This window comes from Rhinopithecus roxellana, chromosome 8, assembly GCF_007565055.1.
Source record: "Rhinopithecus roxellana isolate Shanxi Qingling chromosome 8, ASM756505v1, whole genome shotgun sequence".
NCBI lineage: Eukaryota > Metazoa > Chordata > Mammalia > Primates > Cercopithecidae > Rhinopithecus > Rhinopithecus roxellana.
The window spans coordinates 20,115,089-20,138,091 of NC_044556.1; the positions used below are offsets into that span (position 1 = coordinate 20,115,089).

The following is a 23,003-nucleotide window of genomic DNA, read 5'->3' on the forward strand; positions in this document are numbered from 1 at the left end:
AATTTTTACACTGAAAGTCCAGATGTATTAAAGATATTTTTACTTGTGGTATGAAGTGTACCATGGGCTAATGGTGAGGTGGGAAAGTTGAATAAAGGTCTTCAGGAAGCTAAAGCTCCTGGACTGGCTATTGGCAGAAGCAGGATCAAGATGAAGAAATTAGCTCATGATCAAAGGTGAATTACATTAAAAAGCAAGCTATAATAAGTAGAAGCAGAAATAATGAACAACAAATATAGACCCACTAACTTGCACCCTATTCTCCCTAGGACTTCAGTAGAACAGCTGTTTTTAAAATCTTTAAGACTTTTGGCCGGGTATGGTGTCTCACTCCTGTAACCTCAGCACTTTGGGAGGCCAAGGCAGATAGATCACTTGAGATCAGGAGTTTGAGACCAGACTGGCCAGCAGGGTGAAACCTCTTCTCTACTAAAAATACAAAAATTAGCTGGACATGGTGGCACCCGCCTGTAATCCCAGTTACTTGGGAGGCTGAGGCAGGAGGATCACTTGAACCCAGGAGATGGAGGTTATGGTGAGCCAAAATCGTGCCACTGCACTCCAGCCTGGGTGACAGAGCAAGACTCCTGTTAAAAAAAAAAAAAAAAAAGTAGACTTGGGAGGAGGAGAATAGGCAGATTAAAAAAAAATGAAACTTCTAGGTAAGAAAATGTTGACATAGACTCAGTTTTTAAAAATCTCAATGGATAGGTTAAAACAATTAGACATAGGTGAAGAGAAAATTAATGGGTTAGAAGATATATCCAAATAAAGATACCAGGATATATCACAGAGAGACAAGGAGAAGCAAAATAAAAAAATAAACCCTCAAAGGCAAAATATTTAGTATCTGACCTCTTATTGAAAAAATGTCTGAAAGTTTGCCAACCCCTGATCTACAGGAGAGAATGGAAAGACCTAACATATATCTAAATTAGAGTCCTTGGAATCAACTATAAGAATAAGGAGGGTCATTATTTGAGGAGACAATAATTGTGATTTTCTTAAAATTAAAAAAATTATTTTATCCTGTAAGTATAACATTTCCAAACAAGATAATTAAAAAGAAGTTCATACCTAAGACATTTTTCAGTGGCCACACAACACCATAAGCAAAATTTTACAAGCAGCAAGGGAAAAGCAGCTTATTTTTATTTTACCAAATATAAATGAATTATCAGTAACAATAAATACCAGAAACAGTATAATTAAATCCTCAAAGTTTTGAGAGAAAAATAACTGTCGACTTGAAATAATGGAGAAACTTTGGAGGGCTGTGATTTTTTTCCAGTATTAAACATGCATGTATTAATCTTGCAGTTTATTTTCTTGTTGTATATCTATATATAGCTTTTCTCTGCAGCAGTTTCTCTTGATAGTGTCCCTCAGGGCACAACTAGTTATCAGTGACTAAAACGTATCTCAATCATACCTGTTTCTGTTTTTTTTTTCATTAACAAAGTTTATATATGTTAGCATATTTTTTGTACCCTATTTGTGTCTGAACTATGTCACAGCAAAGTGTGTGCTGATAGGATTCTAAATTTGTATGGTTTAAAAACTTTTTTGCCAGGCGTAGTGGCTCATGCTGCCCAGGCTGATCTCGAATTCCTGGGCTCAAGTGATCTATCTGCCTGCCTCAGCCTTCCAAAGTGCTGGGATTACAGGCATGAGCTACCATGCCAGCCTAGAGTGTTTTTAATGCCCAAACTTGGGAGAAACTTAAACCTCTTGCACTTATATCCCTCTGGCCAGAACCCAGTCACTTGGCCACACCTGACTAAGCCTGAGACATTTGGAGCAACTTGGTACTGGTAGTTTCTGCCACACACAGTCATTTTACTTCAGAACTCATACTGGTGGTCAGGAGTATAAATATAACAACATTGGCTGAGTGCAGTGGCTCATGCCTGTAATCCCAATACTTTGGGAGGCCAAGGCAGGAGGATCACTTGGGGCCAGGAGTTCAAGATGGCAGTTGAGCCATGATCATGCCATTGCACTCTAGCCTAGAAGACAGAGAAAGGTTAAAAAAAATTTTTTTTTTGAAAACAATTTAACATTATTTTGTAAAATTGAATAGTGCTATGGTTTGGATATGTGTCCCCACCTAAATCTCATGTTGAAATGTAATTCCCAATGCTGGAGGTGGAACTTGGTAGAAGGTGATTTGATCATGGTGTTGGAGTCTTCATGAATAACTATTCATGAAGCATCATCCCCTCTTAGTACTGTATATTGAGAGTTCTCACGAGATCTTTGTTGTTTAAAAATGTGTGGCACCTCCCTCTTCTGTCTCTTGCTCCTGCTTCTGCCACCGTATTCCCCCCCTCCCCCGCCGCTTTGCCTTCTGCCATAATGGGAAGCTCTCTGGGGACTCCCCAAAAGCAGGAGCTACTATGGTTTCTATACAACCTGCAGGACCATGAGCCAATTAAATCTCTTTTCTTTATAAGTTACACAGTCTCAGGTTTTCTTTATAACAATGAGAGAATAGACTAGTACAAATAATTCTGTAGTCATAACTGCAATTCACTCAAAGTATATAACCTAGAGAAGCTATTACAAAACAGACTAAGGAGACATGTACAAGAATATACAAAACATTTGCAAGGATCATAATAGGGAAAGAGGGAGAGGGAAAGAAAGACAGAACCAACCCAAATGCTGTTAATACAAGAATGAATAAACTCTGTCATAATCTCACAGTGGAATATTATCAAAAATTAATTATATGCAATAATATGGGGGAATGATACAATGTTGAGCTCTCCTGCAATCTCGTGAATGCAGTTTCAATTTCTAATTGGTTAATGCTAGGATATGGAAAAATTATTGACTTTTGTATACTTACCTTGTATCTAGACACCTTACCAAATTTTATTCTATTAATTTTTTAAGGTTTAAAGAAATATAATCTGCAAATAGCTGTATTTTTGCCTCTTTTCCAATTTTTATGTAATTTTAAAAATTTATTTGGTTCTTTTTGGGTTATTTCCTTAGCTTGAATTTCCAAAAATAATGTTAAATAATAGAGCTAATAGCAATCATTCTTTCTTATTCCCAACTCTAAAATAGAGGATTTCACTATAGGGGCAAGGAGGAAGACAGGAATCTTTTGTTATTACTGTTTTCTGGTAATGGTAATGTTTAAGCAGTTTCTTGCTACTTGGATTAATTTAGCTTTTAAGGAATAGTTGCTGAATTTTGCCACATGCCTTTATTGGCATTTGTTGATACGTGGTTTTTCTTCTACAAATGTCGATATAGTATGTTTATAGATTTCTTGATGTTGGACTATTCTTTCCTGAAATAAAACCTCCATAGTTGTATTATTCGTTTTATATACTGGTAGATTCAATTTCTAATATAATTATTGAAACTATTTTCATTCAAGAAGTTTCTATATTGTTTTTTAATCTTCATAAGATTTTGGTATCGTGATCTATAAATTGAGGAACTTATTTGATGTGAATGAATTTAACAGGAATTCTCTTATTTAAAAGTTGATATAAGCTGGGTGTGGTGGAATGCACCTGTAATCCCAGCTATGTGGGAGGCTGAGGAAGGATGGTCATTTAAGCCCAGGAGTCTGAGGCTGCGGTGTGCTTAATGACTGTACCTGTGAATAGCCACTGCACTCCATCCTGGGTAACAAAGTGAGACCCTGTCTCTTGAAGAAAAAAAAAAAGAAGACACAAGCAGCCAACATGATCTAGCGGACAAATGTAGAACACTCCATCCACACTTTTTTTTTTTTAAACAACCATGTAACATTCACCAAGATAGACCATATCCCAGATCATAAAACAAACTTAAAAGAATAGAGGTCATGCGGAGTATGTTCTTGGGCCATAATAGAATCAGATACAAGTCAATAATAGACTGCCAGGCACAGTACCTCATGCTTGTAGTCTCAGCACTTTGGGAGGCTAAAGTGGGAGGATTGCTTGAGGCCAGGAGTTCAAGACCAGCCTGATCAACATAGCAAGACCTCTATCTCTTAAAAATTTAATGTGTTATGAGTTAAGACTTTGGAGGACTGAAAATAATAATAGAAAAATTGCTAAACACATTAAAAACACATAATGGGGCAAGGAGGAAGACAGGAATCTTTGTTTTTGTTTATTTATTTTTTGAGGTGGAGTCTCCCTTTGTCACCCAGGCTGAACTGCAGTGGTGCGATCTCAGCTCACTGCAATCTCCGCCTCCCGGGTTCAAGCAATTCTCATGCCTCAGCCTCCCAAGTAGCTTGGACTACAGGCATGCACTACAATGCCTGGCTAATTTTTTTTGTATTTTTAGTAGAAATGGGGTTTCACCATGTTGGCCAGGCTGGTCCCAAACTCCTGACCTCAGGTGATGTGCCCACCTCAGCCTCCCAAAGTGCTGGGATTACAGGTGTGAGCCACCACCCCTGGCCTTGTTTTTTGTTTTTTGAAACATAATCTCACTCTGGCTAGAGCCAGGCTAGAGTGCAGTGGCATGATTTTGGCTCACTGCAGCCTCAACCTTCCAGGGCTAGGGTGATCCTCCCACCTCAGCCTCCCAAGTAGCTGGGACTACAGGCGTGCACCACCACACCTGACTAATTTCTCTATTGTTTTGTAGAGACAGGGTTTTGCCATGTTGCCCACGCTGGTCTTGAATTGCTAAGTTCAAGTGATCCTCCTGCCTCAGCCTCCCAAAGTGCTGGGATTATAGGCGTAAGCCACAGCACCCAACCTAAAACAGGACATTTCTAAAAATATGTAACGAATGGTAAAATACAACATATCAACATATATGTAATGTGGTTAAAGGGTACTGAGAGAGGCCAGGCGCGGTGGCTTACGCCTGTAATCCTAGCACTTTGGGAGGCCAAGGAGGGCAGATCACGAGCTAACCTGGCTAACACGGTGAAACCCCGTCTCTACCAAAAATACAAAAAACTTAGCAGGGTGTGGTGGCGGGCGCCTGTAGTCCCAGCTACTTGGAAGGCTGAGGCAGGAGAATGGCCTGAACCAGGAAGGTGGAGGTTGCAATGAGCCGAGATGGAGATCGCGCCACTGCACTCCAGTCTGGGCGACAGTGAGACTCCATCTCAAAAAAAAAAAAACCAAAAACAAAACAACAACAGAGTACTGAGAGATTTATAGGTGCTAAATGATTGCATAAGAAATAGCAAAGGTCTCAATAAGTTCCTAACTCAAGACCCTAGAAAAAGAGCAAAATACAGTTAATCTTCAAACAACATGGGTTTGAACTGTGTAGATTCACTTACACATGGGTTTTCTTCCACCTCTTCCCTCCCCATCACCTCAGCCTACCTACCCTGATGATGACAAGGATGAACACTCTTAAGATAATCCACTTCCACTTAATGAATAGTAAATGTATTTTATCTTATGATTTTAACATTTTTCTTTATTATAAAGATACGGTATATAATACATAAACATATGTGTTAATTGTTTTGGTCAGTAGTAGGCTATTAGTACTTAAGTTTGGGGGGACTCAAAAGTTATACATGGATTTTCAGATGTGAAAGGGGTCAGCAACCTTAACCCCCCGCATTGTTCAAAGGTCAATTTTATAATTCACACATGCTGAAGTAAATTCAAAATTGTACAGCCACTTTGTAAACCAGTTTGACAGCTTCTCACAGAAAATGAACACTTAACACCTGACCCAGTGATCGGGAAAAGGCTTAATGAAATTCTAACAGTGAGCTGGACGATAGAGGAGGTCAGGACAAGAGTGGTCACGTCGGTGCTGAGGCTGAGATACCTACCGAGGACTGTCACTCTCACGGCTTCCAGCCCTTGCACGAACTCTCAGGTGTGTGGCCTTCTGGCCAGGCTTCTGCCGCGTCACGTTTTGGAGCATTCATTGTATCCCCGGGGTTGCAGCTCTCCGTAAGTTTGCTGTGGCTGAACCAGGCAAGGAATAGGCGGATTTCTACAGAAATTATGATTTCATGAAAGAGTTTGAGGAGAAAAGGAAGGCGCTATCTTTCACAGTGCAGAGTGATTTTGCACTATAAAGAATCTATTTGGGTATAATAGCATGGAAGTTTGTCGCTGACCTGTGTCCCTGAACTATGACACACGAATATGTGGGCTTAGAACTAGTTTTGCTTGATACATTGAGAACAACAAAGAAGAACGAGTGGCGCTTCCTTCCTTGGTGCCCGGGATGGTTTGGAAAGTATCGCCTTTATCCTCCCCCACAGTTTTGCAATTTTGAAACCGGATCTCGCTCTCCGCGGAAGACGGCCGAGCTCTGCACCCCGGCCTGGCCCGCCGCACCCTGCAGGCCCGGCTTTCCCCTGCGCGCTCCGGGCTGGGCGCGGCGCGTGTGCGGAGCCGCCGCGGTGACACGGAACGCCGGCCGCCCCGGGCCGGGGGAGGCGCGCGCCAAGCGGCGACGGCGGGCTGGCCTGGCGCGCCGCGGCACTCGCTCACCGCCTCCCGAGGAAGGGCAGCGGGCCCTGCCGCTGCCTCCCGATGGCGAGGCTGCGGGATTGCCTGCCCCGCCTGATGCTCACGCTCCGGTCCCTGCTCTTCTGGTCCCTGGTCTACTGCTACTGCGGGCTCTGCGCCTCCATCCACCTGCTCAAACTTTTGTGGAGCCTCGGCAAGGGGCCGGCGCAGACCTTACGGCGGTCCCCCCGGGAGCACCCTCCCGCGTGTCTGAGCGACCCCTCCTTGGGCACCCACTGCTACGTGCGGATCAAGGTGAAGGGCGCCGCGGGCCTGGCGGGAGCGGGAGGGAGTGTGACCGCCGCGAAGGCGGGGGGCGCCGGGCTGCTCCTTCCGAGACGCCAGCTCAGCGTCCCCTAGTGTTCGGGCAGGAGAGGAGGAGGGGTCGGGTCCCTGCGTGTCGTGTGTGTGTGTGTGTGTGTGTGTGTGTGTGTGTGTGTGTGTGTGTGTGAAAGAGAAAGAGAGAGAGAGATGCTGATAAACAGCACTCGGTCTTTGCAGGCACCTTGATTGGTTTCTGAATGTGGAACTTCTTTAATCAGGGTCCTATTATATTACGCTCCCCGCTCCCCGCCCCCCCCCCCCCCCCGCCCCGCGCCACAACAACCCAGAATAAACCTGCTCTTTTTCCTACTGCAAGGGAAAGCTGTCTCCTGTCACCCTTTTGCCCTTTAGAGCTCAGATCGGCTGTAGAGAATTGTTCCTCGTGGCATCCTAATGTCTCAGGAGCCTGTTCTTGCCCAATTTTAGAGATAATAAGAGTAAACAGTCAGTCTTTGGGAGTCATGAGTTTATGATGATCACAGACGACTTAGGTTGCATGAAACAATAAGTAAATTGTGTGTGCTTGTGGGGAGGAATGCAGACTTATGAAGTCAGGGACCAAAGAAAGGAATGGAATAAAAAGTAAATCCAGCCTTTCCTGCAGACTGTAATTGTTCAAGCTTCCTCACAGCCCACAGATATTCTGTTTCCTGATGCTCCAGGTGGTGAAGGGAAATAGTTCCCGTGATACACCCTGCAGTCTGACTCACAGGCCTTTCAAACCCAGCCTCATAAGAGGGGATATTTATGTCACCAAGTCCTTATTTCCTGTTAGGAGTTAAATTGCCCCGCAGCTGAAGTTCGGAAGGGCAAGAGAACTTCTTTCTTGCCTGGGGTCGACATGAGAATTAAATAGGTTAATATTTATAAAAACAAACACGAAAAACTTAAAACAATGCCTGACGCATAGTCAGTGCAATAAAGTATATGTTAATTAAATCCAATCCAGTGCCCATAACATTTAATCCTCCAAGACTCACCACCAATAAAAGAAGTTATTGAACCTCTAGGAAGCCATCGTGCAACTGAGGGTAAAGTCAGATTTTGTTATCTCTGTCCAACCTGAGGAGTAAAAGTTGTATGAGAACCATCTGGAATTCCATAAAACACCTTTCCCCTGGCTCTGGCCGCCTAAAGAGCTTCCCCAGAGACAGAGTACAAAGGAGTGGAAAGAACATTGTCCTGGGAGTTAGGACAAGATGGAGATTCTGGTCACAGCCCTGCTCTCAACCATTTTATGACCCATGTTACCATCTTTGGGCCTCATCTTCTGAATCTGCAAAATGATTCTTTCACATCTGAAAACTCAGTTGCTTGAGTTGCCTGATATAAAAACCCAATGTCTCTGTTCAGCTTTTGGTTCTTTTTGTTTCCTAGCTTGCTTGCTTTCAGAGTTTTTTATTTTTCTGCTGTTCCCTCTACTTTCCTCCATTCAGCTTGCTTAGTATTTGCTTGAATTCCTGTCTCATTCCCCTGTTTTTTAATTTTCCTTGTGTTTTCTTGTCTCCCACATGCAGAGTGAAGTCTTGAGCACTCAGGGCACTCTGTTATTAGAAACACACACTGACATGACATGAGCAGGCAGCAAGGGGAACAGAACATGCAACACTCAAAATAATAATGTGGGAAGGAGAGACCTAAAAATAAGAGAAGGAGGTGTGAATTATATAACTGATTGCACAGCTCTTGACGGGCAAGCTGAGAAAAGTAGATGACTAGGATGTAAACATGGCAGAAATATAAATTCAGATTAGAATTATTTACATGTCCTGCAGCATTTGGGAGATGAAATGTGACACATCAGTAACATGCAAGTTACAAATGGTAAGATGAAAGTTACAAATTGTGACATTGCTTCAGAAGCTCATAATATATAAATTGACCTTGTACTAGAACAAGAAGAGAAGATACTGTCAAGGGAGTGTTGACAAAGTGAATCTGTCAATTTACCCTATTAATAGGGCATGGGGTTTGCTTTTCTTTTTGAAAATTAATGAAAGTAAATTTATTTCTTGATGTTAAAAATAAGGCAACTGAGTGTCATAAAGATATTGTAAATACACAAATTTTTAAAAATAAGGCAAGTTATTATTTTTTAATGAAGGGGAAATGCTAAATATATTTCTTTGTCAATCAACACAAACATCACTAAAATTCCATGCCCTCTACTTTCAGGATTCAGGGTTAAGATTTCACTATGTTGCTGCTGGAGAAAGAGGCAAACCACTTATGCTGCTGCTTCATGGATTTCCAGAATTCTGGTAAACTTACCAACTAACATTTATTGTTATATTAAAACTTGGCTTATTTTCTCAGTTCATTTTGTGCTGCTGTAACAGAATATCACAGTCTGGGTAACTTATGATGAACATAAATGTATTTTCTCAGAGTTCTAGAGATTGGGAAGTTCAGGATCAAGGTGCCAACATCTGACAAGGGCCTTCTTGCTGCAGCATCACATGGCAGAGGAGGAAGGGCAAAGAGGCAAAAGGGGACTGAAATTACCCTTTCATGGTGGCATTATTTCCATCCATGAGGGCAGAGCCCTCGTGACCTAACCACCTCTTAAAGGCCCCACCTCTTAATACTGTTACAATGGTAATTTTTGAGACAGGGTCTTACTCTGTCACCCAGGCTGGGGCACAGTGGCATGATCACAGCTCACTGCAACTTTTGACCTCCTGAGCTTAAGCAATCTTCCCACCTCAGCCTACCAAGTAGCTGGGACTACAGGCATCTACCACCACACCTAGCTTTTTTTTTTTTTTGGAGATGGAATCTTGCTATGTTGCCCAGGCTGGTCTTGAAAGCCTGAGATCAAGCAATCCTCCCACCGTGGCCTCCCAAAGTGCTGGGATCACAGGTGTAACCCACCACACCAAGCCTCTTGTAATGACTTTTAACAGACCCTACTTTTTGATCATGTGCCCAGAGTTAATATTCCTAAATGTTCCTGAATCACAGCAATGGTTTTCCTCCTTAAAAGACCTACCTGCTACCATTTTAAATTTATATGTTTTTTGAGGATTAAAACACATATCTTTTAATGTTTCAAATTTCTGAAACAGTAACCAAACTGTTTGTGTAGAGTATCTACTACAGACAAAATACAACACTGGGTAGGGAAAGGAGATTTTAAACAAACCAAAGATGTGGAGTGATTGTTATCAGGAAGATTTTGGTGAGGCTGGGGTGAGGAGAAGGCAGAGAGTAGAGCACTCATGGAAACTGAAAATGAACTATTTCCTGTGCACAGAGCAATAGGCTTATAGGAATGCAGGATAATTTACCTAAATATTTCACATTAGGAAGAAAATCTAGAGCCCCAAATATGTAATTATTAGTTACTATCTTCATTCATTTTTGTTGCTATAACAAAATACCTGACACTGGGTATTTATAAAGAACAGAAATTTATTTCCCACCATTCTGGAGACTGGGAAGTCCAAGATCAAGGCACCGGCAGATTCAGAGTCTAGTGACATCCACGTCTGTGTGTGTCCAAGATGGTGCCTTGCTGATGTGTCCTCTGGAGGCAAATAAACTTCATCATATGAATTTTGGGAGAACATATTCAGACCATAGCAATTACCTAAGGAGAAATGTTCTGTTCTCTATTGACCCCACTGGGCCAAATAAGTACAGATGAAAGCAACGTATGTTTAAATTTTTTTTTTTTTTTAATGAACATCTTTAAAAGAGGTAGTACATATCAGGAGGCCAAGGCAGGTGGATCACGAAGTCAGGAGATCGAAACCATCCTGGCTAACACGGTGAAACCCCATCTCTACTAAAAATACAAAAAAAAAAAAAATAGCCAGACCTGGTGGCAGGCGCTTGTAGTCCCAGCTACTCGGGAGGCTGAGGCAGGAGAATGGTGTGAACACAGGAGGCGGAGCTTGCAGTGAGGTGAGATCACACTACTGCACTCCAGCCTGGGCGACAGAGCAAGACTCCATCTCAAAAAAAAAAAAAAAAAAAGGTGGTACCTATGGCAGTAAAAGAAAACCAGTTTTTGATAGCACAGGGCTATGAGAAATAGTTCATAAAGTAAATAGGTCAAGAAATTGATGTTTTTAAAAGCCCACTTCCCTTAGTTGACTCAAAGGTAGAATATCTGATATATTTTGAAAGGTCTAGGACAATATCCTGTCTGCAAATCCTCCCTTACTATCTTATAACACCTAGAATTCCACCATTACAGATTTCTTACCTCCTTTAGAGTCTTAAAGATTTTATGTCACTCAAAATCCTGATTTAAAATGCATCTAGTGCTGAAAGGATTACTACCTTAAGAGACTTCTTTTTTTTTTAGACAGTCTTGCTCTGTCACCCAGGCTGGAGTGCAGTGGTGCAATCTCAGCTCACTGCAACCTCCACCTCCTGGATTCAAGTGATTCTCCTGCCTCAGCCTCCAAGTAGCTGGGATTACAAATGTGCACCACACCCAGCTAATTTTTGAAGTTTCAGTAGAGACAAGATTTTACCATGTTAAACAGGCCAGGCTGGTCTCAAACTCCTGACCCCAAGTGATCTGCCCACTTCAGCCTCTCAAAATGTTGGGATTACAAGTGTGAGCCACTGCACCCGACCCACTTTAGTTAATACTTTGTGAGTGAAAGGGACTTTATGAATAAATGTATTGAGGATGTTAGTGTACTAGGAGGTATTAGGCATTGAAGAAAAGAGTGGAGGATAGCAAAGATACCTATACCTAATAATTTTTCCAGAGTGAGAAGTCTTCCTTAGAATATTTTCCCTGCATGAAGATCTTTTTCCCCTTCTGGATTGATGTGCATAAATAAACATAAGTCATTTTCCTGTTATGCTTTGATCTGTTCTTTCATTCATCTGGAGACGGCTCAGTGAGGTGGTAGATTAGCTGCCCAGTGCAATTCGAGCATACGCATGTGGTCTCACCTCATGGAGTGCATGGCATAATTAGTTCACAATAAAATGTTACTCTGAAACATTGATCAAATCTGCTTAACATAGCATGGGCAGTACATTCTGGCTCAGCCACTTATTTGCTGCAGAACCCTAAACAATCATCTACAATAATGTTGCAGAGTTGGGTGAGGATGAAGAGTCAAAACATGAAAAATCTGGCCCCAGTGAATATTCAGTAAATGTTCATTTTCTTCCTTCATTCCCATTCATTCAGTGTGGAGATCCATGTGTCAGATAATAGTTTCCTAACTCTGGTGATGATAGTTAACATTTTCTGAGCATTCACTATGAGCCAGGTACTCTCTTGTTTAAGTTCTGGAATACATGTGCAGGTCATGCAGGTTTGTTACGTGGTAAACGTGTGTCATGGTGGTTTGCTGCATCTATCAACCCGTCACCTAGGTATTAAGTAGAGCATGCGTTAGCTATTTATCCTGATGCTTTCTCTCTCCCCACCCCCCAACAGGCTCCAGTGTATGCTGTTCCCTTCCCGAGCCAGGTACTTTTATAAGTGTCGTATATATACCATCTCATTTAAGCCCCATAGCTACCCTTCTGAAGTTGGCAGTGCCAGAAAGTCAGGTGCCCCTTGTTTTTGAAAGTCAGGGCTGACCTCTGCAACTTGTTCTCATTCTATAGGAATTATAGTAATCTGATCGGATAACATGCATGGATTTTTGCCTTTCAAATGTCACACCTTATACAAACATTCAAGAAGTTGTTAAAAAATCAGCCAACAATATAAAAATACCTTAATTTAACATTTTAAATCATCATCCTAAATAAAATTCATACATCGGGGAGATGATACTTAACTTTTTAGAAAGAAAACATTTGAAAGCTATTTTCTTTCTCTACCTCACACCAACCTCAGTACTTGTCCCTCCTTATTCCTCTGAAACTTCACCTCTTTACATGCGGAGCAACATCCACAAAGATAAAAATGAACCTACAACCACTTTCATACAGGGCAGTAGATGCTCTCTGTCATATTCTAAGAGATTTTGTGCATGTTTTTCACAGTCATGTCTCATTATTTACTCCTCATGAGAGCCCTTTTGCAAAATAGAAATGGCTGGTGATTCTTGTTCTAGAATCTTCAGGGGATGAAACAGCCTAGGAGGGGTCCAGCACTGGTCCCTGGACATCATTCCCATTTGCTCCCACAAAGTCAAATCTTGAATGGATCCAAAAGGGATCTGGTCATTGTGAGGAATGGTTTAGTTTTTGGGAAGCTCCTAGAGATATTTTCACTCTGAAAAGCCGTATATTAAGAAATATGTGAAGATCGTAGATAGGCATGTGTCCCTTCTATTCACTAAATCTGTCATATGTTTCTCCAGTAAGAACATTGCTAGAATTTAAAACAGCAACAACTACAAACGCAGATAGCTCAGCTACTCAAAATAGATCATATTGAATTCATTGAACTTTGCTGATCATTAATCTGAAAGCTACCTGGTTGTTTAGGGAGCATCTGAAAATATTACATGGAGATTGTTGGTAATCAGGTATCTCTGGAGTCATAGGCTAAACCAAGACCCCTGTTGATGCTCACTCTGTCTTTCCTTTCAATCAATCAAATTGCCACTCTTACCCATTATGAGGTCTAGTCAATTCCATTGAGGTGCTAGTGGAAACAAACAATAGGAAAAAAAAAGGTCTTAGAATTTAGGACAAAACTCTAGGGTTTACGTTTTAAGACAAAACTCTTATTTATTTTTTTCATTTTAAAGGCCAAAAAACTTCATGCGTGGCATTTCAAACCATTTTCAATTTATATTACAAATTTAAATGTTATTCCTCTAGCAATTAAGTTTTGCCTAAATACACATGAACGTGTATGCTTGATCATAGGTTAAGTAGGTAATAAATATTTGATACAGTGAAAACAAACAAAAAAGCCATGAATTGATAATGTGTGTGAAAGTGCTTTTTAAACAGAAAAGCACCATACAAATGTAACATATTATCTGCATTTATCATCATTGCCTGAGAATAGCTGTTGAGAAATGGTGATATTTAATGTATACAATCAGCTGTTACACAGCAACAATAAAATCCTGGGTCTTCTTAAAGTCTAAAGGAAATATTAAGCAAGATACACATCTACAGGACCTTTGACTAAATTAACCCCAAATAAGGCTGTTTGTCAAAGGATGATCTTTCTCCCACTCTCTCTCTCCACTTCAATTTGCATCTCCTTTAAAAATATTTTGAGCTGAGGCAGGCAATTTCTTTGAGTCGTCTTCGTCTCCAGCTGTATGGAATGCATGCGTCATCATTCAAGTGCTGAGGCAAGTGAGGGGCCTTCATCATACAGCTGAGCAGAGAAGCTGACAACTATGGCATTTCTCTGTGGTAAAGAGGAGGATGAGAGTCTACATCTGAAAGTGGCTAGCCTGGTAAAACCAGGAGCCCTCCTTAGGTAAAGAGCTATCACTGGGAAAGAGATTGGTTATTTTTCCTGAGTGTCCTCTGCTATTACCTAAAGCTACCAGAAAAAAGGCAATGTGGATGAAAATAGTTTTGCTTATTTATAGTGTTTTCAGGGTTACTGCTTTTGTAATGTGTTTCATTCCTGTGTCAAGGAGATTGTTTTCGCTTTATTCATGTAAATGATGTGTCCATCAATCTGATACTGGGGTGACTTCTTTTTCAGTTTAGGGCTAACGTGTAAATCAAATGTGTTTAGTTTATGAACTTCAGGAAGATGACAGTTAAAAATTATTCCTTAGTAATTTATTAAAAACATGCAGTTGCCCTATTTCTTAGAATTGTTTAGGATATTGTTTGGCTTTCAACTCATTGTTAAAAGCAGTAGCTGGATTTATTTTTAAGGCAATTTAAATTATTTCTAATATGACATGGAGGCATCATGTTTGCATAATCCCTAATCCAATTCTAAATGTAAGATGTTGCAGGATTATATACATTAAGTGAAATTTCTACCTTGAAATTTCTACCTTGAAAATCCTAAATGAAGACACGGACCCTTAAGGTACTGAAACCATGTGCAGTTCAACAGAAATTGAATACAAATTCCCCAGTAGGAATTTGGGACCGATAAATGTCATTGTCTCAAGGTTTGAACTGGGACAAAAGTCCTACTGCACAACTGGTACTTCTAGTTGTTTACTCAGTGTTTTTATTTGTTTGTTGTTTCACTTATTCAACACATCTTTATTAATCTCCAACAGGGGTTAGATATTCTCATAGACAACCCAGGAAACGATCTCGTGGAAGAGCCAGGTATCAAAAGTGATGTGTGCCTCAGCCCTGAAGAGTGCACATACAAGTGTGGAAGGGGCCCATGCACCCCAGCTGTAATGGAGAGAGCTGGGAAGTCTCCTAGAAGAGGAGATGCCCATTGTGATAAGGAGTTAACCGAGGGGTGAGCGTCAGGGATTATGGAGTAATAGGAGAATGGTGGGGAGTGATGGTATTTCAGACAAAGGAAACCATATGAACAAAGTCATAAAAGCAAAAACCAATATCTCTATTTGTTCACCTATTTCAACCTAGTGCTGCAGAGGCAGTACAACATGGACTCTGGGGCCAGACTCCCTGGGCTAGAATCCTGGCTCTGCTGTTTACTGACTCTGTGACCATTGGTACTTCAGTTAACTTTGCTTTCCCTCCACTTCTTCATCTGTTAAGTGAAGATAATAATAATACCTACTTCATAGTATTGTTTTGAAGATCAATATTACCATACAAGAAGCACTTAGAGTTGGGCCTGACATGTAGTAAGAATGGTATAGATGTTAGCTCTTTTTGTTATAAAGCGAATGACAGAGTGTAAAGTAATCTGGCTGGAAGATTGAGCAATAGTCAAATCTTTCAGATATTTTTCTGCTAGAAAAATGAGCTGGAGCTTCATGTTATGAGTAATAGGGAGTCAAGATTTTCAGCAAGGAAATGACATGAGTTTGTGTCTTTGCTACAGTCACTGGTTTTGTAGAAGATAGAGCAGAGGGGAATGAAAGGGACACACTTAGACCAAGCAACAGGCTGCTGCCTAAAAGGAGGCCTGAATTAAGGTAATGATAGAATGGTAGAAGGGAATGTTTAAATAAATATTTAAGAGGTTAAATGAACAGAACTTTATTGATTGGGTATGATGGATTATAAAGAGGGAAGAATTAGGCTTCAGTTACAAAGACATAAAAAATCAATTCAAAATTTTAAGTAAGGCAAATCAGAAAAAATACAATCATATGTGTTGATAGATGAGTATCTTTAAGGAAACAAGCTACTTTATTTGTTACAATCTGCAGACAAGATTAACAACATTACAGCCTAGCCAAAAAAGACACGTTTATTTTATTTTATTTATTTATTTATTTAAGACGGAGTTTCACTCTTGTCACCCAGGCAGGAGTGCGGTGATGTGATCTCGGCTCACTGCAACCTCCACCTCCCGGATTCAAGCGATTCTCCTGCCTCAGCCCCCCGAGTAGCTGGGATTATGTCCGCCACCACGCCTGGCTAATTTTTGTATTTTTAGCAGAGACGTAGTTTCACCATGTTGGCCAGGCTGGTCTCAAATTCCTAACCTCAAGTGTTCCGCCCGCTTTGGCCTCCCAGAATGCTAGGATCACAGGCATGAGCCGCTGCGCCTGGCCAGAAGACATGTTTATTAGCATTTTCTTTTTTGTTATTCTTTTTCTGTGTTTGTTTTTTGTTAACATTTTCAAATCCATCTTAGTTGGCAATGCTTTGGCAGATTTTCATAAAATATAAATATCCTAGTGATAGATCAAAAAATTCCATATTCATTCATAATTCCAAATATGTGTCTGACGCTCTTCCTGATGATGTAAGATGGTTCATTTGTTACAATGATTTTTTTTTTCGGGGGGAGCAGGTTCTGGCTCTGTCACCCAGGCTACAGTGCAGTGGCGCAATCACAGCTCACTGCAAACTCTGCCACCTGGGCTTAAGCCATCATCCCACCTCAGGCTCCTGAGTATCTGGGACCACAGGCACATGACACCATACTTAGTAAAAATTTTTTTTCTTTTTCTTTTTTTGAGATGGAGTTTGCTCTTGTTGCCCAGACTGGAGTGCAATGGGACGATCTCAGCTCACCTCAACCTCTGCCTCCTTGGTTCAAGCGATTCTCCTGCCTCAGCCTCCAGGTAGCTGGGATTACAGGCATACACCGCCACGCCTGGCTAATTTTGTATTTTTAGTAGACAGGGTTTCTCCATATTGGTCAGGCTGGTCTCGAACTCATGACCTCAGGTGATCTGCCTGCCTTGGCCTCCCAAAGTGCTGGGACAGGCGTGAGCCACCGCGCCCAGCCTAATTTTTTAATTTTGTGTAGAGACAGGGTTTTGCCATGGTGCCTAGGCTCCTGAGCTTAAGTGATCTGCCTACCTTGGCCTCCCAAAGTGCTGGGATTACTGGTGTGAGCCACTGTGCCTGGCCTGTTTGTTACATTGATCTTACTGTTGTGTGTCACTTCATATCACTGCCCCCCTTTCACTGTTGGCTTATAATCTTATATTAAAATCTTTACACTGGTTTATAATCTTAACATTCAGTTGTGTTAGCTTGCCTACTGCACTCCAAAAGTATTTTCAGACCATAATCTCCCACTTGGCTTGTGTCAGATAATTTTACACTGTATTTCCATGAACAAATGTGCACGCAGATGCGTTTTTTTAAATGCATATTTTGAGTCCCATAACATAATGAGTCACTTTTTAAAATCCATGTCTTTTTTTTCTGTTGGTTATCTAAAATGGGTTTGCTTATTTGAAAAAGAAAATCTCATGGATCTCTCTATTTCAATGAATTCTGCAGTTCCATGATCAAGCAAAGGGAGAATGCCTGGCTCAGCAGTGGCCTCCAGAACTTGGCTGCAGCACTGTGGCTGTTCTAATTGGTCAGTGCTGGTGCCATTTTGGTTGTTAAATGTTTTTAGTATCACTCTTGCTTATACTCATGGTTCAGGATCTTCTCCACAGAATTTTGCTTTAGCAAGCAGAGGTTTATCTTAAATGATTGTTTCATTATTAGATTATTTGAGTGATAATCTTTTTTAAAAAAGCCTTCAGACTTTTTCACCCATAAATAAGCTGTGGTTATTACTAAAACATTGACCCTATTTGACAATGGAGTAAGGTGAGTAAAATCTACTTTTCAGATAAACATAATCAATTTATTATCTAGAAATTTGGGCTGTAAAATAACTAACTGTTCATAGTACAGATTTCCTGGTGGCTATACACACCATTTAAGAAAAGCTTAAAAAATTGACTTATTTGGCCAGGCACAGTGGCTCACGCCTGTAATCCTAACACTTTGGGAGGCCGAGATGAGTGAATCACCTGAGGTCAGGAGTTCGAGACCAGCCTGACCAACATGGAGAAACCCTGTCTCTACTAAGAAAAAAAAAAAAATACAAAAATTACCCAGGCGTGGTGGCACAGGTCTGTAATCCCAGCTACTTGGGAGGCTGAAGCAGGAGAATCGCTTGAACCTGGGAGGCAGAGGTTGCAGTGAGCCAAGATCCCGCCATTGCACTCCAGCCTGGGCAATAAGAGCGAAACTCTTGTCTCAAAACAAACAAGCAAATGAAAAATTGACTTATTGGCCAGACATGTTAGCTCACACCTGTAATCCCAGCACTTTGGGAGGCTGAAGCAGGAGGATCACTTGAACCTGGAGTTTGAGCCCAGCCTGGGAACATAGCGAGACCTTGTTTCAATTTTTAAAAAATGGACTTATTAAGACTTATGTAAGTACAATGATTTTAGTATCTGATACTGTGTAGTTTCTGTAAATCATGGCACTTTGTTACCCTCCACTGGAATTGGTAAAAAGATAAAATAATTCTAATAGAATGTCAGTGTTTCCTTCTCAAGTAGGTCTCTTTCTTGCTTACTTGCAGCTATATATCTGTTATAAAAAATAAGGAATTTCTTACAGTTTTCCACTGAGAAAATCTGAAATGTGGCCAGGTGCAGTGGCTCACACCTGTAATCTCAGCACTTTGGGAGGCTAAGGCATGAGGATCACTCTTGAGCCGGGAGTTTGAGACCAGCCCTGGCAACATAGGGAGACCCCGTGTCTACACAAAATTTTTAAAATTAGCTGGGTGTGATGATGTGCACCTATAGTCTCAGTTTTTTAGGAAACTGAGGCAGGAGGATCACTTGAGCCAGGGAGGTTGAGGCGGCAGTGAGCTGTAATTGCACCACTGCACTCCAGCCTGGGTGACAGAGCAAAACTCGTCTCAAAAAAAATAAAAAAGAAAATAAAAAAAATTTGTAATGTTACTCTTTGTTCTAGTAAATATGGTATTTTAAATGCTTCCTTTTTTCCTGCAGGTATTCTTGGCGTTACCAACTGAGAGAATTTAAAAGTGAATATCGAGTTGTAGCACTGGATTTGAGAGGTTATGGAGAAACAGATGCTCCCATTCATCGACAGAATTATAAATTGGACTGTCTAATTACAGACATAAAGGATATTTTAGATTCTTTAGGTAGGTTAGTTTGAAACAAAACAACTCTTTTTAAGGGACAAACATTCAACAAATTGTGAATCGATGACATCTTTTCTTGGGAGGATGCATATTCCATCTCCTCAAATTATCTGGATCCTGTCACCATGGTTTCAGGTAGTCAGCCCAAAATATCTATACAGGAAATTTAAAATGATGCATCTAGAGCAACGATTCCGTCTACCAGCCAAGAATGACTTTTCAGATTTGTTTTTAAACATAGACCTAATGGCCCGGGTGCTGTGGCTCGCGCCTGTAATCCCAGCACTTTGAGAGGCTGAGGCAGGCAGATCACCTGAGGTCAGGAGTTTGAGACCAGCCTGGCCAACATGGTGAAACCCTGTCTCTACTAAAAATACAAAAATTATCCAGGCATGAACCCAGGAAGTGGAGGTTGCAGTGAGCCAAGATTGTGCCATTGCACTCCATCCTGGGCAATAAGAGCGAGACTCTGTCTCAAAAAAAAAAAAAAAAAAATAGACCTAATGTATGCTGTTTATTATTTTCAGAAATAATTATTGAAAATTTTATTTTTGTACTTAGAAAATTTATTTCTTTAGAACACACACCTAAATATTCATTTTAAAATGTTATAAAATACAGATGCACTTGCATTATTTCTGTTGTTATCCATCAGTTAGAACCACATAATATTGTGAAACAAACCACCCCAGATCGGTGGCATAGGGTCATAACCATTTTTTCCTGTACTCATGGATCTGCAGGTTAACCATAGGCTGGACTCCTCTGGTCTTTACCTCAGGCTGCAGGTCCAGCTGGGACTGGCTTCTCTCTGTGAGTTGGGCTGGAGTCCAAGCTAAAAGGGAGTGGCTGCCTGAGGGAAGCTTTTCTCCTGGCAATGGTAGAGGGTGAGCTCAGCTGCACAAGCTCAAGTTTCTACAGGCAGCCCATTAGTCAAAGCAAGTCATATGGTGGAGCCCAAAGTCGAGTTATACAGCCACCATGAGACCAAAGCAAATCACATGGCCAAGTTTAAAATCAAAGGGCAGCAGGTAGACTACTATGACAGTAGGGAGAAGGGGAAAGCAAATATTTTTTAACAATAATCCAATCTATTAATACTATATCCCTTTTGACTGAAACCAAGCTGCTACCATCAATATGCTAAGGGAAGCAGTATAGTGAGAAACACCATGAAATGAAAGGCCCTTTCTACAGTGATCTAATGAGAGCATAGATCAGCCCAATATTTTTAGGGGAGAAATAATGGATGGGGTCTGGGGGTGTCACGTACAATGTTGTCATTTAGTTTGATTACAGTAAAAGAGACTCCGACATTGATTTTGAACAATTATGTTTCAGATTTTGTGATAATTCAGTCAGACCTGGCCTAAATTTGTCATCATGAAATTTTTAGGCAAATAATTAATATAAACAAGATTTATCTGTGTGTGTCGATGCCTATGTGTGTGTATTAGTATAGTGGTGAGGAGTGATGGTGAGAAGTACTTCCTTGAAAGAATTAAGCAATTTTAAGTACTCCAGGAATAAATTACAAATGAATTTTATCCATCCATACAATGGAAATCCTGTAGGAATCTCTATTAATCAACATTTTAACCTACTTTAAATTACTGAGTGATTACATAAAATGAAACTGGTGCAAAATTGGTGCTATAATTAAGACTTTCCATTACTTCAATTTGACTTCACAGTTCCAAATTAGTGACAAACTTTCTGTGTTGAGCTGTACATAGGATTTATGAAGTTAGGGAAGAAATAGATGCTTCCTGGAAATAAAGATTTATGAGTTGGACATAGATGAGACATTTATAATTTTACTATAACTAGAAATTTCTGAGCATTCAAAAAAAGAAAATAATCTCACTTTTGACTTCATTATGTGCAGTCTTTTTTTTTTTTTTTTTTTTTTTTTTTGAGATGGAGTCTCGCTCTGTCGCCCAGGCTGGGGTGCAGTGGCCGGATCTCAGCTCACTGCAAGCTCCCCCTCCCGGGTTCACGCCATTCTCCTGCCTCAGCCTCCCGAGTAGCTGGGACTACAGGCCCCCGCCATCTAGCGCGGCTAGTTTTTTGTATTTTTAGTAGAGACAGGGTTTCCCCGTGTTAGCCAGGATGGTCTCGATCTCCTGACCTCATGATCCGCCCGTCTCGGCCTCCCAAAGTGCTGGGATTACAGGCTTGAGCCACTGTGCCTGGCCCATTATGTGCAGTCTTTACCATGGTTTCCAAACTCAGGTCCATGGGACCAGAGCTGAGCAACATTAGCTATTTCAGATGTTTTTTTGTTTGTTTTGTACTCCTGTTCCCCCGCCGCTTTTTTTTTTTTTTTTTTTTCTTTTTTAGAAACAGAGTCTCAGTCTCGCACCCAGGCTGGAGTGCAGTGGCATGATCATGGCTCACTGCAGCCTTGAAGTCCTGGGCTCAAGGGATCCTCCCACCCCAGGCTCTACAGTTGCTGGTACTACAGGTGGGCACCACCACACCTGGCTAATTTCTTTATTTTTTTGTAGAGATGGCTGGTTTGGTGGGGGGCGGTCTTGCTGTGTTGCCCAGGCTGGTCTCGAACTCCTGGCCTCTAGAAATTCTCCTGCTTTGGCCTCTCAAGTGTTGGGATTATAGGTATGAGCCATCACACTGGCCTATTTCAGATTTTTTTTTTTTTTTTTTTTTTTTTTTGAGACGGAGTCTCGCTCTGTCGCCCAGGCTGGAGTGCAGTGGCGCAATCTCGGCTCACTGCAAGCTCCGCCTCCCGGGTTTACGCCATTCTCCTGCCTCAGCCTCCCGAGTAGCTGGGACTACAGGCGCCTGCCATCTCGCCCGGCTAGTTTTTTGTATTTTTTAGTAGAGACGGAGTTTCACCGTGTAGGCCAGGATGGTCTCGATCTCCTGACCTCGTGATCCACCCGTCTCGGCCTCCCAAAGTGCTGGGATTACAGGCTTGAGCCACCGCGCCCGGCCCTATTTCAGATTTTTTTTTTAAAATATGGATTCCTGGCATAGATTCTCAATCTATAGGTTTAGAGTGGAGCTATGTAGGTGATGTACAGACAAGTTTTGGAACCACTGAACTCAATATCTGCACAAAGTGCATAATTAGGATAAGATAATGAAAAGAGGTGCTTTAGAAGTATAACTATTTTATGTGAGGTAACAGTGCACTCACCTGTTTCTTTTTAATGATGTCAACATTTATTTCTTGATTACAGGGTATAGCAAATGTGTTCTTATTGGTCATGACTGGGGAGGCATGATTGCTTGGCTAATTGCCATCTGTTATCCTGAAATGGTGATGAAGCTTATTGTTATTAACTTCCCTCATCCAAATGTATTTACAGGTGAGTTCAAGTTTTATCAAAACAGTTCTGCTAATGTGACAATTCACTCCTGCCACTGACATTTTGGATTAGAAACAGCAAAATTTGGTTACTATAATATTTTAAAACTAAGTGACTAAACCATGATAGCACATGACAGTGTCAGATACCTTGGTTTTCAATCTTCTAGGGGAATCTAAGAAAATTTAGCTTTATACTTGCTTACATAATTTTATTCCTTCAAAAAAAGATTTTACTGTTACTTGGGGAGGGATAAAGGGAAACATACAATGACATTGCTTTGACAGTAATGAATCCTGACAGCCTAGAAATAAAATCTCCTCTTGCTTGACTGCTTTGGCTGTCAGGAATAGCAGTATTCTTTAAAGCAGTTCTCACATTTTTGGTCTTGGGCTTCCTTATGCTCTTAAAATTATTAAAGACCCCATT

At 41.0% G+C, this 23,003-nt stretch overlaps 1 protein-coding gene across 1 annotated transcript in view; it reads left to right on the forward strand.

Annotated features, from left to right (window-relative positions):
* The first annotated feature begins 6,242 nt into the window (after positions 1-6,242).
* The window catches only part of EPHX4 (epoxide hydrolase 4), a 36,601-nt gene continuing 19,840 nt past the window's right edge, over positions 6,243-23,003 (forward strand). Inside the window, exons 1-4 of the mRNA XM_030936458.1 lie at positions 6,243-6,719; positions 8,964-9,049; positions 19,082-19,239; positions 22,446-22,574. Of these exons, the coding sequence (XP_030792318.1) occupies positions 6,489-6,719; positions 8,964-9,049; positions 19,082-19,239; positions 22,446-22,574 (604 nt within the window). The 5' untranslated portion in view covers positions 6,243-6,488. The remainder of the gene's footprint in view (positions 6,720-8,963; positions 9,050-19,081; positions 19,240-22,445; positions 22,575-23,003) is intronic.